General features: G+C 42.1%; 1 protein-coding gene across 7 annotated transcripts in view; it reads left to right on the top strand.

Moving 5' to 3' along the window:
- Window positions 1–17,157, top strand: part of sox5 (SRY-box transcription factor 5) — a 260,300-nt gene that overhangs the window by 235,210 nt on the left and 7,933 nt on the right. For 5 of the 7 annotated variants that reach the window (XM_058416774.1, XM_058416773.1, XM_058416771.1 and 2 more), the window contains 2 exons: window positions 5,614–5,763; window positions 13,305–13,476. In XM_058416774.1, coding sequence (XP_058272757.1) covers window positions 5,614–5,763; window positions 13,305–13,476 — 322 coding nt within the window. The remainder of the gene's footprint in view (window positions 1–5,613; window positions 5,764–13,304; window positions 13,477–17,157) is intronic. The other 2 variants (XM_058416776.1, XM_058416777.1) reach the window with 2 other exon arrangements.

A 17,157-nucleotide genomic window follows, 5' to 3' on the forward strand; every position in this document is an offset into this window, starting at 1 on the left:
TACGGACAGACCGGATTCCTGTTTAGTGGCACTAGTGGTGTTGTTTTAAGCCGGCTTTACAAGTCAAGTAGAGGTCTCTCTCTCTCTCTCTCCCCCTCTCTCTCTCTCTCTCTCTCTCTCTCATCCCTGTGATTACACATCTTTGTTGTGTGTTTTATCACACCAAAATCTTGTCTCCATATGTTCTTTGCTGTTAAGATTTTTTTATTTTTTTTTAAAAAGATCCCAGATTGGACAGCTTTGTTAGATGCAGTTTGGAAGAAAAAGAAAAAAAAACATTGCACAACACCACTGCCACTGTTCTCAAGAGTTGTTCTCAAATCCCTTAAAACACACACACAAAGAGAGAGAGATTAAACCGTTATCACTGGGAAAATCATTTACTCAAGGCTAGCCCAAATACAGATGACTGAGCGAACTGGATTCCCCTTTCTTAAACATAGCAAAAGAAATAAATAAATAAATAAATCTCCTGTTTGGATAGAAATGATGTGTGAACTGATGGTCATCTATAAGTAAGGGATAAAACACAACATGGCTCCTGTTGTTATAGGAAAATAATGAATAACACAAATTTTTGATTAACCGTTAGCGTCGATGTACGCTTTATCCATTTATAGTTACATTTAATAGGTGATACATTATATTGCCAAAAGTTTTGGGACGCCTGCCTTAACATGCACATGAATGTAATATGGAATTGTCCCGCCCTTTGCAGCTATAACAGCTTCAACCTTTCTGGGAAGGCTTTCCACAAGGTTTTTGGGAATTTTTTGACCATTCCTCTAGAAGTGTATTTGTGAGGTCAGGCACTGATGATGGATGAGAAGGTCTGGCTCACAGTCTCCACTCTAATTCATCCCAAAGGTGTTCTATGGGGTTGAGGTCAGGACTCTGTGAAGTTCCTCCACACCAAACTCACTCATCCATGTCTTTATGGACCTTGCTTTGGTCACTGGTGTGCAGTCATTTTGGAACAGGAAGGGGTCATCCCCAAACTGTTCCCACAAAGTTGGGAGCATGAAATTATCCTGAAGCATTAAGAGTTCCTTTCACTGGAACTAAGGGGCCGAGACCAACCCCTGAAAAACAACACCGGAATTAAATGATTTGGAGGGGTGTCCCAATACTTTTGGAAATATACTGTATATTTAATATACAGCTATTAACAATAATTCCTCAAGCAGCCTCTCTTTATTTTTCCTCTTTCTTTAAGTTAATAAGACTAAAAAAAAAACCCCACAAATATCCTGAATATATCGACGATATTAGCGTATTTGTGTAAACACTAAACGTGTCAAAAATAACAACTCCCAATTCCATTTCCGGATCGAATCCTGCCGGGACGAACGGGAATAAAAAAAAAACGACATGACAAGAGTTTCCACACAGGGATGAAAGCAGAGGAAGCAGCAGTTGTGAGCCGCCATATTGGAGGTGTATAAAGGGGGTCAATAGAGACGGTCAGGCATCATATGTGGAGGCAGATGTTGGACCATATTGCGGTGGATTACTGCGGGATAGCAGGAAGGAAGAGAGAATAAAAGTGGAAAAGGAAAGCAGGTGTAAAGTGTAGTCTTAGTTTGTGTGTATATATTTTTCTTTCTTTCTGTGACAAGCCCTTAGAGAGAAAGAGAAAGAGAGAAAGAAAGAGAAAAGAGATGGGGAATGAAAGAACATGTGTGTGTATGTGTGTGAGTGAGTGTGTGTGTGTGTGTGTTTGCACTTCACTGATAAGCACAATGCATTCCTGAGAAAATCTTCGTCTGAGATTCCGATCTGCCTCCATTGTCCTCGTCCATTGAGGTCAGTGACAGAGCTAACAGATAACTAGCTGGATCGATACGACAGGGATCACGCTATCTCCGCCAGACCATAATAGGCTTACACACTCAAAAACACACTACACACACGACACACACACACACTGTCCTCATACGAAATGTTTCATCTAAACCCCATGCATTAAATATTAAAGGTCTTCCGTGTCACTTATTTGTCGGAAAAATAATTACGACATCAAAACAGCAGTCCCTCCTGACAATAGAATTTTAATTGGCCTTTATTATTCCTTTTTTATTTTTTCTTTGTCATTGTCCGGGTTTTTCCTAATTGACGTTTCGGAGCGAGAGAATTCTTGGCAGTTGACTGCGGCTCGTGTCAAAGTTCACCGTTCTAATCGGCGCACAGCAGAGCTTACGGCTTTTTTTTTTACCCCCCTCCTGTAAACAACACACACACACACACACACATACACATACACACACACACATCTAGAAAAAGGAAAGACAGATGGAAATAATAAGACGAGGCACAATGGCCAGCGGTGCCCGTGCAACTTGGGGAAGAACTGGCTCTCTGTCTGAGACAACAGACAGGACAAGACAAGCTTCCTTTAATCAGAGTAAAACGAGGGATTAGTGAACAAGGGGAAAGACGGACGCCTGCGGTCTCTCAAACACTCGCAGATGGAGAGTGACGGGTAGCAGTGACAGCGTGCAGCGTCTCTAACAGGCTTCAGGAGGGGAATAGGGCTTAGGGGACGAGGGTGAGGGGCTGTAAAGGCATGTGTGTCGTTAATCCTGCTGCTGGGAAGTCAGCTAGTGTGTAGAAAGTAAGGTTACATGTTTGTGTTTGTTGTTTGTTTTTTGTTTTCCCGACTTTGACGGTTGCACCGGCGCTCCTGACAACATCGGCTCGTGGCCATAGATCCTGGTCTTGGAGGACGACATTAATCATGACAACCTCAAACGAAATGAATTTGAGAGCTTGTCACACTTCACTACAGGCTACTATGCAGTGTTTTTGTTTAATTTTATTTTATTTTAATTAATTAATTTATTTATTTATTTATAATGAGTAAGACATCAACATACAGATTGGCTTTAAACCACAATCTTGGAAGATTGTTAAACGAACCCAATCTGGCAACCCTGTTGGCTATTTTGTCTTTCTGGCCCTTCCACCGAGCAAGGGGCAGCATGAATCCTGCCCCATTGGGCCTCTTGTTGCATTTTTGCAATGGTTATAAATTACTGGACGCTAAATCGAGGGCCTTGATTGCGCAACGTCTAGTAAGATGAGCAACAGAAATTTTTAAAAATCATTGTTCACCAAAAAAAAAAAAATTACTAAAAATTAGTATTTCAAAGGAATTTACAATGTAAGGAATTTATTTATTTATTTAATTTTGTTTAATTGTATTAATTTAATTTAATTTATTAATTTTTTATTTGTTTATTTTATTTTATTTTATTTTATTTTATTTTTAGACCATTTCTTGCTCTGTGTGCGCGTCATAGTGTAGTTGCTGACATTTAAATTTGTCCGTCTTATGAACATTCTCAACATTTGACCCCTTGAGTGTGTGTGTGTGTGTGTGTGTGTGTGTGCCTGTGGTTATCCCAGGGGCAGTGTGCTGTCACTTCTTGTCTAGTCATCCTGATGATAGTGAGGCGATGCTTTGAGCGTGTTTTGTGGCAGTCTTGCAGAAAGTGTGTGTGTGTGTGTGTTGCTCGTTGGAGCTGAGTGACAGAAGCTGGTCCTGTAATAGAACTCAATTCTGAGAGCAAATAAAGTAGTCTGATTCAGTGGACTGGACACAGACTGTATCTAACACACACACATACACACACACACACAGCCTTAGCTCATCTGAGGGAGGAATTGAGTCACGCCCGGATGCACACACATCCAGGAGCCGCAGTGGAGGTAATTGAACATAAATGACCAACAAGACCTTTATTTTATCGCCTATTCCCCAGTGCAGCTCACACACACACACACACACACACACACAGCACAGGGATGCATAATGTTTACTGATCACAGAACCCTAACAATTCCTGCTGATCTGTGTGTGTGTTTGTGTGTGTGTGTTTGTGTGTGTGTGTGTGTTAGATAAACAAATGTACAGTGGAGGTTTTTTCTGGATGGAGATGTATACGTCTGATACGGCTGACAGAAAAGTCTGGCGAAGGGTTTTGATGGAAAGAGAAAAGAACGAAAGACAGAAGACAGACAGAAAGAGAAAGAGAGAGAGAGAGAGAGGTTGCCATGACCATTTGCATAAACCAGTCTTTGTTTCCTGCTGGTGGCTGGCAGCCAGAGAGGAACAGAAGGACGGAAGTTTTACTCACAAACAGCCACTCGCTTTCCAAATCTTAAAGAGAAAGACACAATTCAAAAATGCGCCCAGTTTTTTTTCTTTCCTCCTCCTCCTGCACCACGATTCTCTCTGGATCCTCAATTCTTCCCCAGGAAAAAAAAACGAAGCGAAACATGGCTGCACAATTTCAGTAAATTTTCTAGAACAGCAGTTCTGACAGGAGCACAGCTGCAATAAACAGTTCTTTATTAATATGTGCTTGTTCTAATACCTTATCGTTTCTATAGCAACAACACACACACACACACTCACACACACACACACACACAAAAACATTTTGGGGTGGTGGTAGCTCAAGTGGTTAAGGCTCTGGGTTGTGGACTGGAAGCCTCCCACTGCCCCTCACTGTCCCTCAGTGCCTCTCACTTTCTCCCACTGCCCCTAACTTCCTCCCACTGCACCTTACTGCCTCCCACTGCCCCTCACTTCCTCTCACTGCCCCACACTGTCCCCTAGTGCCTCTCACTTCCTCCCACTGCCTCTAACTTCCTCCCACTGCACCTTACTGCCTCCCACTGCCCCTTACTTCATCCCACTGCCCCTCACTGCCCCTTACTTCCTCCCACTGCACCTTACTGCCTCCCACTGCCCCTCACTGCCCCTTACTTCCTCCCACTGCACCTTACTGCCTCCCACTGCCCCTCACTGCCCCTTACTTCCTCCCACTGCCCCTCACCACCTCCCACTGCCCCTCACTGCTGCCCACTGCCCCTCACTGTCCCCCGTGCCCCTCACTGCTTTCCACTGCCCCTTATTTCCTCCCACTGCCCCTCACTGCCTACCACAGCACCTCACTGCACCTCACTGCCCTCACAGCCACAGCACCCACTGCCTCCCACTGTCTACCACTGCCTCTCACTGCCTCTCACTTCCTCCCACTGCCCCTCACTGCCCCTTTTAGTGATTCCCAATCCTGCAATCAGAAAGAACGTTGTTGTTGCTGTTGTTGTTTACCTTTATTTCTGACCAGTTGTATTTCATTCCAGTTGTATTTCTCATCTTGCCTTCCTGACCTGTGATCACATTTTTCCATGATGCTCCACAGCAATAGTGTTGGCCTTTTATCTCCTTGCCTATTTTCACCTTGCCATAAAGCCTCTTTTTTGTCCATCACCAAGCCTGACCCCAGTAGAGAGGAGAGTAGGTCTGTTTTCCCGCAGTGCACCTTAGCAGTCGTGTCCTTCAGGGTTACAGATAGCCTCGGCACCTCGAGGGACTAGACGTGACAGTTCCTTCTCCCAGCACACAAGCAACAGCCAAGCCTCTTTCAGTTAATGGCCAGGCTGGCGTTTTAGCCCTGTTTACTTGTGATGATGTGAGCGTTTGGCATTTTCATTTATTCATGGCTCTTTTTCTGTTTTTCTCCTCCATCTATCCTTGACTGTGTGTCCCCTGCCCATGTCCTCCCGTGTCCCCTGCCCATCTCTCTGTCTGTGTCGGAGCAGCAGCTGTATGCGGCTCAGTTGGCAGCCATGCAGGTATCTCCAGGGTCCAAGCACAGCGCCGTGTCCCAGTCCAACCTGGCAGCAGGAACACACTCGCCTACCAGTGGCCAGAGCGAGAAGAGCAGGAACAGCCCACCACCCAAGGCCAAGGTACGACTCGAGTTCAGGTTCTACCCTGATCCACGTTACTCGGCATGCCTCCATGCTTCGCTGCCCTCTGTACATCTGCATCATGTGCACAAGGGAAATGTGTTTGTGTCCTGGCAAAAAGAATGATCTCCTCTTCCTCCTCTATTACGTGACTAATAGTAACACACTGGCATGTGGGCTGTCAGCTTTTTGGTGTCATTTGATTCCTGGTTCTTCCCAAGAAAATATAATTTTTTTAGCACAAAACATATACTGGTCCTAATATGTTATCGTTTCTATAGTAACAGCTCATTCACAGGGACTCACAATGGCGGACTCTCGGCACGACGCTTAATCATTGACGCGATGAAGTTTTCTGTGAGGTGATGTTTATTTAAGATGTATGGAACCACTCCTCTGGTGTCAGCACTTTGCAACAGCCAGGTGCAAAGCTGTGTCAAGTTTATATTTACATTTTGCGCTTTCTCTGTAACATGACAAGCTGCAAACTTAACGAGAGCAGAAACAAGAAGCTGTTAAGGGAACGGCTGGTTAGAAACGTCCCACAGTATCAAATGTGACTCTAAATATATAAAAAATGAAGTAAGACGTGCCATTCTGTATTAAATAAAAAAATACTCCTTGGCATGTGTACCATCCGTGGCATTTTGGTGTCATTTGATTTTGGTGCCTTCACCTAAGAACAGTGTGTGTGTGTGACGGGGAACGAGGTTGTGTCTAACGGAGCATAAAGAGAAACTCCATGAATATCAGGCGATGCAGAGATAACAGACTCCAGCATGGCTGTTCTTCCCTCCCGCTGATCTGGTGGTCAGCCTCAGAGCTGGGTTGCCCCACTGAAACCTTTCCATCCTGCCCGTTGCACACTGGGTACAACCCACAGGGCACCCGCTGCTGAATAAACATGTGTTTAGCACTCTTGCTACCAAGCCTCCGTCAAGACCCAGATCAGATCTGGACAGAGAGTGGGGGCTGTTTGGACAGAAAGGGCAAGATCTGGCTCTGAGCCACGTCTCCTTCGGCCTTCGGCATACTTCATGCCGAGATGACGTTCTGGCTTCCGCGAACAATATGGCGTAATTGTGGCGCACATGGAGATCATATGAAGGCTTCACTCATCGTATCGTGCACAAGCAACGACCGTTCTTACGGTCAACCGTTTGCCAAATGTTCCCTTTGCTTAACCCTTGTTTCTGTGTAAAATACGCTGAGGCCTTTCAACATAGACAGGATAGTCGAAGTAAAATAGCGCACAGACAAACAATCATTTAAAAAAAAAAATGCTACCTTAAGTATTTCAGGAAGAGGTAGGTCTTCACGTGTTGTTTGTAGCAACTGAATTAGTTTAGTCTGGTTTATTTAAATGAAATTGATTTATCTGAAAAATCCTTGATATACCCGTGGCCCTGTGATGGACTGGTGACCTGTCCAGGGTGTACCCCTGCCTTTCACCCAGTGTGTGCTGAGATAGGCTCCAGCAGATCCCTGTGACCCTTATTAGGAATAAAGCGGGTATAGAAAATGGATGGATGGATCCTTGATATACCTTGATGTTTGAACTTTGGAAAATCCGGGCTTGTAAGCAGGATTATGAGCTTGCCAACTGCTCTTCAAACTTGGCAAAGGTTTAGGAGGCTCCTTCCAAGTGGAATGGTCTTTATTCCAGAAGTGAAAATTCCTGGTCAAAAATGACCTCGGAAGCTACAAGTACCTCAGAAGCTGTAATGCCTTTGGGGAGCAGCGATGCTTTTTAAGCGTTTTACCTCATGAAACTGTTGGCATTCGTATTTTTCGTATTCTATATGCTAGTTTCATAATTTTTGGTAATTTGAATTTAGCAAAGCCTTTCTTGGAGAGAATAACAGCAGTGATGAGCCAATTGAGAAGTATACATGTTTCAGATTTTGGTAGAAGAGTGGCCTCCTTACACTGAACAGGATAGTCCTTATTCCTGAAGTGTCCAATCCTGCCCAAAGCATGAAAAGCTGTCTTTCTGTTCAACTGCTTTCAATCTGAGTAACTGCTTTGTCCACTATGTATGATCTTTGTCTGAGCTTATGTCCTTGCCAACTGCTATCAAACCCCCTCCAACCCCCTGGGATAGTCTTTAGACCTTGGACTAAGCACCTCAGAAACCTTTAGGGAGCGGAGACTCTTTACCTCATTAAAGCTGTTGACCTTTTGGTCAAATCTAGGGCTTTTGGCTAAATAAAAAAGAGCAAAAATTAAAAAATATGAAATATATGAACAGCACATGCAGTGAATATTTCTTTTCTGCAAAAGAAGCTGTTAAGAACTGGTGAAACCTTCACCTGCATGGAATAATAACAAAAACTGTGAAGGCTTCTTGTTTCACACAGGGTGCAATATTTTTTGTGAAATAGTTGCCCCGCCCGTTAGAACGGGATGGTCTTTCTTCCAGAAGTGGACAATTCCTGCCAACTACCTAGGTAGCTTTCTTCCTGTTCTCTCTTTCCTGCTCCATAAATCTCCCTCTTTTTCCCTGATGAGTTGCAGATGCTGTATTATTTCCACAGGCCGCTCGGGCATCTGGCCCCTGACCTGAGGGAGTATAGCGGTCATCGATTGGCTGCGGCCCCCCGCCAATCATCCTGTGAGGGGCTGCTGGGTAATGAATACAGCTGCTCCTCGTACTCACAGACACTCTTCTTGCTCTATTAGCATTTATATGGAGTGGCTGGAGATGGTGAGGGATGAGGACCGGGGTAGCTGAAGTGGTGCTGCTGCTGATGACAAGCACAAGGATGACTTTGATCATGTTTAGTGCCTCTTCTAAATACTGAAGGTCCAGCTATTATCCGAGAAAAGAAAAGGACTTCTGTTTGCGTGTTGTCCTCGTACTATTTGTATGCAAATATTTTAGTTGCATGTAAGCGGATTTAAATTTATGTGCATACGAGGAACAGTTTATTGTCCACTATACCATGATGATAAGAGATGTGACTCCTACCAGGGTTTATCAAGCAGCTCACCTTCATTTAAGCCAGGTGTTTAGTTACCATGGGTGTGCTTTAGTTTACATTTTTCTATTCCTTTTCTATTAACAGAAACTGTTTCAGATATCTTATAGTTTTTTGTGGTAACAGTGCATGTGGACACAAAGGTCTTTTATTTAGATAAATGTCTAATTATTTACAAACGTAGCTACAGGCTTCCTCTCTTGGCTGTCAGCATTAGTCTTTCTTTCTTTCTTTCTTTCTTTCTTTCTTTCTTCTTTCTTTCTTTTTTCCCTTAATTCCATCTTTCTTTCTTTCTTTCTTTCTTTCTTTCTTTCTTTCTTTCTTTCTTTCTTTCTTTTTTTATTTATTTATTTATTTATTTATTTATTTATTTATTTATTCTTTCTTTCTTTCTTTCTTTCTTTCTTTCTTTCTTTCTTTCTTTCTTTCTTTTTTTATTTATTTATTTATTCTTTCTTTCTTTCTTTCTTTCTTTCTTTCTTTTTCCTTCCATCCTTCCTGTCTTTCTTTCCTTCCTTTCTCCCCCTATGATTCTGAATTTTTTTTCTTGCACACAGGGAGCCAGAGGGCAGCATGTATATTTAAGCACTGCTCTGTCCCAGAGTGCTCACTCTTTCTTCTCTCTTGCTGTCGTTTCTGTACCATCTCTCCATCTTTCTCTTCTTCCTGTACGCTTATTCTCTCTTTTCTGTCATTTGGAGTGGCCTTTGGTGTGTCAGACAGCTGTTTGGACTGAGGCACACACAACTTAAGTAATTTACCCTGAAGGGTTGGACCATAGCTCAGGAGGACAGGACACACACACACACATACACACACACATACACACACACACTTAGACACACCTCCACTTCCTTGTTCAGTACTGTTCATCTGTACTCAGAATTATTGGCACCATAAATGGAAATTTGCATTAAATATCATTTAAACATAAATCTACTTATAAATATAGTTACCCATTTGCTTCCTTTCAGCACCAAAACGTTAGATTTGAGCCTCTGAACCTCTTCCTGTAAGGTTGGAGATGCTCACAGAGAGATCTTGGACCTTCTGTGTGAGAGGAATACAATCATGTTTTGCAGATTAATGTCAAGGGTGCCAATAATTCTGGACTTGTCCCATGTAATTATTCATAAATCATCATCTTAGTCTTTCCTTGTTCCTTAATCCTTATTCAGTCCACATTTTCTATCCCGGATATTTTCCCGGCTGGTTGTAGATGCTCTTGAAAGCCACCTTCTCGGAACCTAGCATCTGAATCTGGCGACCATGGAGATGTGATCTCCGTGTAAGTGCATAGTCTGATTGTGTGTGTAACCTGACTGCATTTGCCGACCCTGAATATGGCTCTGTCCTACAACTCTTGAAATTTTTCAGTGAAGAACGGTTAGCATCAGGCTCCTGATTGCTCTCCTGTAAGGTTGTGATATGGTAGGCAGCAGGCAGGAAACTGGCAATAAGAAAACTGTGAGAAAATGGGATAAAAGTTAAATATGCTAGCAAATCCTCAAACATGCCTATAAAAAAGTTTATAAAGGAGCTTGCAACAAATCAAGGTTTTTTTTTTACAATGGACTGTGTAATTGTGTAGCTGGTGTATCCAGACTTTGCTACAGGCTCCCGTGGGCGTGTAGGCTATACGATGTATAGGTTCACGGACAGTCTGTGGGAGTAAATCTGTTCTGTTAAAACTGCAAGCTGACCATAGAACTGCTTGGCAGTGAAGAGGAAGAACCAGATGAGGCAAGTGTTGCTCTGTGTGTGTGCGTGAGACTGTGTTTGTGTATGTGACAGGCGGCTCCTGTAGACAGACACGATTAGGACAAATAGCCGGGCAGACACACTTGTCTCAGTAATTGAAACGTCAGGCAAGGTGATAAGAAGCAGGGCAAATGATGTCACTTACATATGTCAGCACTCTGGCGAGGGAAAAAATAAGACACCCGCATGCTGCATATCATTGTCCTGCCCGGCTTTTGCTTAGCCATGCTAGCATGGTAGGAATGTAATACAACGACCCTTGGTGGAATCTGTATCTGTATCAAATTCGAGGCCTTTAAGTAAACATGAACCTGAGCGCAAGATACTGCATCTGTATCCGTTTTGAGAACATTACAGATATGAGATATTTTAGCCAACAATCTGAGCTCTAGAGAGCCTGTGATTTTATTTTTTATTTTTTTTGGTATTTATCACAGCTAATGACGCTTTTTACTTCAATTAACGCTAAGTAAGTAATTACGGCTTTAGCGAGCGTTTTCAATCTAATCCACTTCTTGATCTCCATAACAGTAGAGTCATGTCAAGGATTGTGTGTGTGGCACAAACCAAACCTGGCCTAGCCAAGCGCACACAGCTTAGCCAGTCTCTCTCAATTTACCCCTCAGAAGCTTAGTCACATTGGCTAACATCCCACCCGAGGATTTGTCTCATGGAAGAACAATCCAAAAAGCAGGGAAGGAGCAAAGAATGGAGAGAGGGTTTGTGAAAGAGCAAGGCATTATCTGGAGTAAATATTCACATCTCCCATGTCGATTTGGTGGCAATATGACAAGGAGGTGGTAGCTTCGTGGTGAGGGGCGTTGGACTACTGTTTGGAAGGTTGTGAGTTCAAATTCCAGGTCCACCAATTTGCCACTGCTGGACCCTCGAGCAAGGCTTTTAACCCTCAATTGCCTAGTTGTATAAAATTGTAAGTCGCTCTGGATAAAGGCGTCTGCCAAATGCAAGAAATGTAAATGTGGGTCAGGATTTCATATTCTCTGGAAGTGAGTCCTTGTAACTTGATACAGGAAGCAGAAGATCCTCAAGGTTCTCTAAAGAGAATGAGTCCTATTAGGGATCACGGTGGTAGAAAATGATGAGAAATCTAACTTCACGGCCAATCAAATCAAGTCATCCTTAAATGCAGGATTTTTCTGGATGTTTCACATTCCAAAGATCTCCAACTTTGCACCTAACTCTAATAAACTGCTTTTTAAGAGCACTAATCTGCTGCTCCAGGGGTTACCGTGGTGTTTCTGAAACCACTGAAGTAGTTCATTTTCCATTATGGACAGAAGAAACTGCTGGGAAAGAGCTACAGAGCCAGAGCCAGGTGTTCGAGCAGATGTTGCAGACTTGAGGTTAATATGCATGCAGCTGAGATTATACAGTCCTGTTGACTTGAAGCTGCCATGTCAGCCTAACAATGATCGACAGCATTGATTAGAACCAACTAAAGTCCGTCCAATCATCCCAGGTGTTCCCCCTAACCCCCCTTTGCCATGGTTTCTGAGAATCTTCTCCTTCTGCTGCTGCTGAGGAGTTTTCTGATTGTACAGGGGTTTAGGTAGTTAAGAAGAGGCTTGCTCCTCCGGGTAAGCTGGCCAAGTCTTCATTGTAATTGTGTTGTCTTGATCGAGCAGGGTGCTGACGGTGATGCATCTGCTGGTGCGTGATCGAATTGGCCCGCTCTGTGTTTTCAGTGATGTGATTAGGGCAGCAGTGGGGCAATGATTAACATGATCAGATGCCCACACATGGATCAATGTCCACATGGCAACACACTCTCACAACTGGCACAACGTAAAGTCACCAGATGATTTTCTGATTACGGTCAACTTTGCCTCCTAAGAAAGGAAAGTGCTTGAGGGTCAGAGAATCATTAATGGTTCTAGCTTTTTGAATAGATAATTAAGGGGGAGCTTCCTTGTGTGAAACCCTGTTTTGACAAGTTTTACACTAAGGGGTCCACCAGAGGAACGTGTCAGAAGGGACAATATCTAAGCCATGATTAAAGCCCAAAACTGACAAAACACTCCCAACTGGCATGATACTGTATAATGGTTGCCACCTGATGTTAATTTTCTGATTAACAGACTAACAGTGTACTCTAAGAAAGCATGAGAATGCTTCTTTGAGGCCCTTGTTGCAGTCTTGAGGGTCTTACATAAACATGTACATAGTTTTTCATTTCCATCCAGTCTTTTTCCATATGGTTAGCAATGTTGCTATATTCAACTTTGGCCTGCTGCAGTATTTGGCTGGATCTGTATCCAGACCAACATCAAGCAGTAGATGACCCTTATACTAGACACTCTTAGAAAACAAAGAGGAATCCACAGTTTTGAGGTTCCAGGTTCCCCCAGAGCCAAATGAAGGACCTAGCCATTTTCATCATGGCATAAATTAGTGAGATTCCCCAAGGCGGATCTTTTAGCATTATAAAGTGAAGCTTTCTCTAAGGAGGCACCGCAGTGCCAAATTTGTTCCATTGTGTGTACATGTGTCGATATAAGCATGCTCTTTCACGCAGGTGTTCTTGCATGACCGTGTTCTTGTTAACGTTGCTACAAAATGCATGGAAATCTTCGGCGTGTATCGTTCAAAATATCCCACATTCAAACCTGATCAGCTCTAATCCTTTTGCTGGGTCACCGTCGTATCCTGCTTCCCTTCCTTTGGCCTGCGCTTGGTTGCTTTGGTTTTGCCAGACATTATAATTGGCACCGTAGTCGCCGAGGAGAAGTGGAAAAAAGATCAGGCCAGGCCAAACGTGTTGCTGTTTTGCCTTTGCAGGACGAGGGCGCTCAGCCCCTGAATCTGTCATCCAAGCCTAAGACATCCGAGAGCAAGTCACCCACCTCCCCCGCTTCCCCACAGGTCCCTACCATGAAGCTGGGTCCCGGATCCATGAAGCACAGTGCCCCCTCAAGCATCGGAGTACCTCCGCCCAGAGTCAGCTCCATAGGTATTGACACCATTTCAGATTTCCTTCTATGTCTTGCTACACTGCTGTTGTATAAACCTGTTATACACCTACACATGCCACTCGATACATTCAGCCATTGTAACGTAAGCCAGTTCCTTCATTTGCACATTTCCTTTATCAGCATTTGCGTTAGCATGTTAATTGATGTTACATTTTTAGGTCTGCGGGGTTTAATTTTGCCGCAGGGCATATTGTCAAGCATTTATTAGAGTTTAAATGTGATGAAAGAAAAGAGAGCTTGTTAAGTAGCGAGAGAGAGAGACAGAGAGAGAGAGACAGAGAGAGACATTATTCGGTTGTATTTTGAGGAGCTCAATAGAGACACAACGAGCTTGTGACACCATGTACATGCAATGAGATTAGACAAGCCTCTTATACAACTCCGTTACCACGCACAGCACAAACAACCTGCATTAATGCCACAATAACACAATATCTCACCGCCCTCCGTACACACCACTCTTCACAACCATTTTAGAGTCCTTTTCCTGGTAATCTCTGTGTTATTTCAACAAATCCCAGGATTTAATAGCAGATTAGTGGCCCAGATGTTTTTTGTTCCTGTAAAATGGATTAAAGGGTAAAGTTTTCTAGCAGGAATCCTGTAAAACATGTTGAGGCAAGCCGGTGGTTTAGCTCACAATTAGACCAGACCTTCTGCGCCACCATCTTTTCCATCTGGAGAGGTCAGGGGAGATGATTCAGATGCTCATCCCTGTAACATAATTTTTTTTAAAAAAAAACGATTTTTATTGTACGTACAACCAGAAAAAAATCGTCCTGATTTCAGGCTCCTCTGCTCCTCCCGGTCACAGCTTTCACCTTCCTGGTTCCTCTCGGTGACCCAGCAGAGAGACAGCTGTCCTGGGACGGTTTCCCAGCATTTCCGGCCCTTTGTGCCAACCTCTATTGCCTTCCATCCTTTCCATGTCAGTGCCATCAGAGAAAACACAGCACCCGTCCATTTCCTCTCTCGTCCATTCACATCATTCTGAGGCCACGGTCAATCCCAAAGCTAATTTGCAAGCCGAAGCCATACTAGGATAAAATGCGACAGAAGATGAAAATTTGTCCTGCGAAACGAATTTTCCCATAAGAAATAATGTAAATGCAGACAATCCGATCCAGCCACCCAAAAATATTAGCAATATTCTTAATACGTATGTAAACTGTACGGCTGCTTACAAAGAACTGACCCAAGCCAAGCATTCCATGTCAAGGCTCCTCACAGGAAGTTGTGCCACCAAGTTTGGGCTAAAACTTGGTTCGTTTGTATGCCGAAATTGCTTCGTATATTGATGCAAAATTTCAATTCTTAAGGCGAAATTTCTTAAGCATTCGTATGCCGAGGTTCCACTGTAGCTAGCTAGTGGCACCCATGAAGCTACTGCTATAGAATGCTAGCATTGTCACTATTTGTACCAGCTAGCAGTTCTCCCTTTCACCCTATGTAGTGGACCGCACAGGAAATGCCCTACATCGGATTTGCTGGACATTACGAGCTCATTTAGTCCAATCGTGAATCTTGGGAATAGAACTGGAGGTGGAATCAGGGTGATTTTTTCCTCTCTATCTCTCAGCTATATGGGTCACATTCGTTTGATCTTTTTCAGTAACCCTCTCTGGATTTTCCTCTTCTCTGAGGTCATTCCCTTTCCCCGTCCATGCGGCCGGTCCATTCCAGCGGTTACTTTAGCTGCTTTTTTTCCTGCATCAGACACATCTTTTCATTCCACATGGGAGTGCTTAATCCTGCACAGCATTAGAGAATGGATTACAGCAGATAAAGAGCCGTTAATCTCACACGGGTCTTTATTAGATCGAACCAGGGCAAGATAGGAGGAAAGTCGGATAGCAGCAAAGACACATGTTTGGATTACTAAAGCTGCAGGAAATAATGCGTGTTTTATCTGCAAAAAAAAAGGCAGTCGCTTTGATATGCACTCAGACAGATGTTCCTGCATGGACACATTAGCAGGATTTTGCTTTTAAAGGAATATTTTCGTGTTTTGTTTTGTTTTTTTCAGCCTAAACTCTGTCCATCTACTGCATCTGTGCTGTAGCACTTCTAGTACGAGTTTTTGCTGAAATGAGAAATAAACAATTAACAAACCTTCAATGGAATTCAATTCCATCGTAAGACTTTTATACAAATTTCCGTACACTGCTTTTTGTGAATTCTTTATTTGTAAATTAATCTTTAAATAAATGTTTTTTTCTAAAAATGGAATAACTTGTGGTTGAGGATTAGGAACATAAATTATAAAATAAAAGAATAAAGTAAAATGTAATTATTTTATATTGTATTTTTATTTATTAAAGTATTATAAATAAAGTAGAAATGAAACTGGAAATATTTTTTACATTTATTAATAAATTATACACAAAGTATAAATAAAACTGGAATTTTGTTTTAATTTATTAATAAAGTATAAATAAAGTATAAATGAAACTGGACATTTTTTAAATTTATTAATAAAGTATAAATAAAACAGGAATATTTTTACATTTATTAATAAAGTATAAATAAAACTGGAAATATTTTTAATTTATTAAAAAAATATAAATTAAGTATAAATTAAACTGGAAATATTTTCTATTGCAGGATAAAATTCAATAAAAGCAGATTGGCTTCATAATTTAATTTTGTCTCATGCCAAAAGTTTCATTGTTTAAATTGTAAAAAATCATTTTAAAAAAACTGTTTGCTGTAAATTTGCATTTTTAAAAATGTTTTGTTGACCGAATTGAACAAGATTTTTTTTATTCTGATTTAATTTCAACTATTTCTGCACTCCGATGGACAGAGATTTGGATGAAAAAATTTTTAACTACTCCTTTAATGAGTTAAAATAATAAAAATCTTTTCCTTTTTCTAACGGTGCTAGAAAATAAGTGAGAGCTTTTAATGCATTTTTCAAAAAAATAAAAACAAAAATTTATTTCCTAAAGTGAGTTTCTACAGGATCGTCGCTTTATAGCTAGAAATAAGTAGACTTGTTTACTTCTGATCTTCTTCTGGGCCTCGATTAAAGAGAAAGCATTGAGGAATATCTGAGGTTTACACCACCGCTGGATTCTGATTGGTCAGAAGCTGAGCACCACAGGTTTATATTAATGCTTTTACTGAATTTAACAAGATTTCTATTCTAATTCAATTACCTGTGCTAATCACGCATATATTACAGATTCCATCCCGCTTCTTTAATTAGACATCTTCGCTTTTTTTCCTTTTTGATAATGAATTCTGGATGCTGATTGGTCAGAATTTTCTAGAACAGTGTCTCCGACATTAGCGCAGCGACTAATCACAGGTTTATATTAATTCTCTCGCTCTAACGCGGCTTTCTGTAGTAACGATTCACTCAACGTTTTTCTCTCAGGTTGCTTCGTATAACGATTCATAAGGGGACAATTCGTAAAGGACAGCATTCATATGTCTCTCTCTCTCTCCCTTTTTCTTTCTGTCCCTCCCTCTCTCTCTCTGTCTCTCTCTCTCTCTCTGTCTCTCCCTCTCTCCCATTTTCTCTCTGTCTCTCCCTCACTCACTCACTCTCTCTCTCTCTCTCTCTCTTTTTTTTCCTCTCTGTCCCTCCCTCCCTCTCTCTCTGTCTTTCTCTCTCTCTCTCTCTCTCTCTCTCTCTTTCTTTCTATCTTTAG

This window comes from Hemibagrus wyckioides, linkage group LG19 (assembly GCF_019097595.1).
Source record: "Hemibagrus wyckioides isolate EC202008001 linkage group LG19, SWU_Hwy_1.0, whole genome shotgun sequence".
Taxonomy (NCBI): Eukaryota; Metazoa; Chordata; class Actinopteri; order Siluriformes; family Bagridae; genus Hemibagrus; species Hemibagrus wyckioides.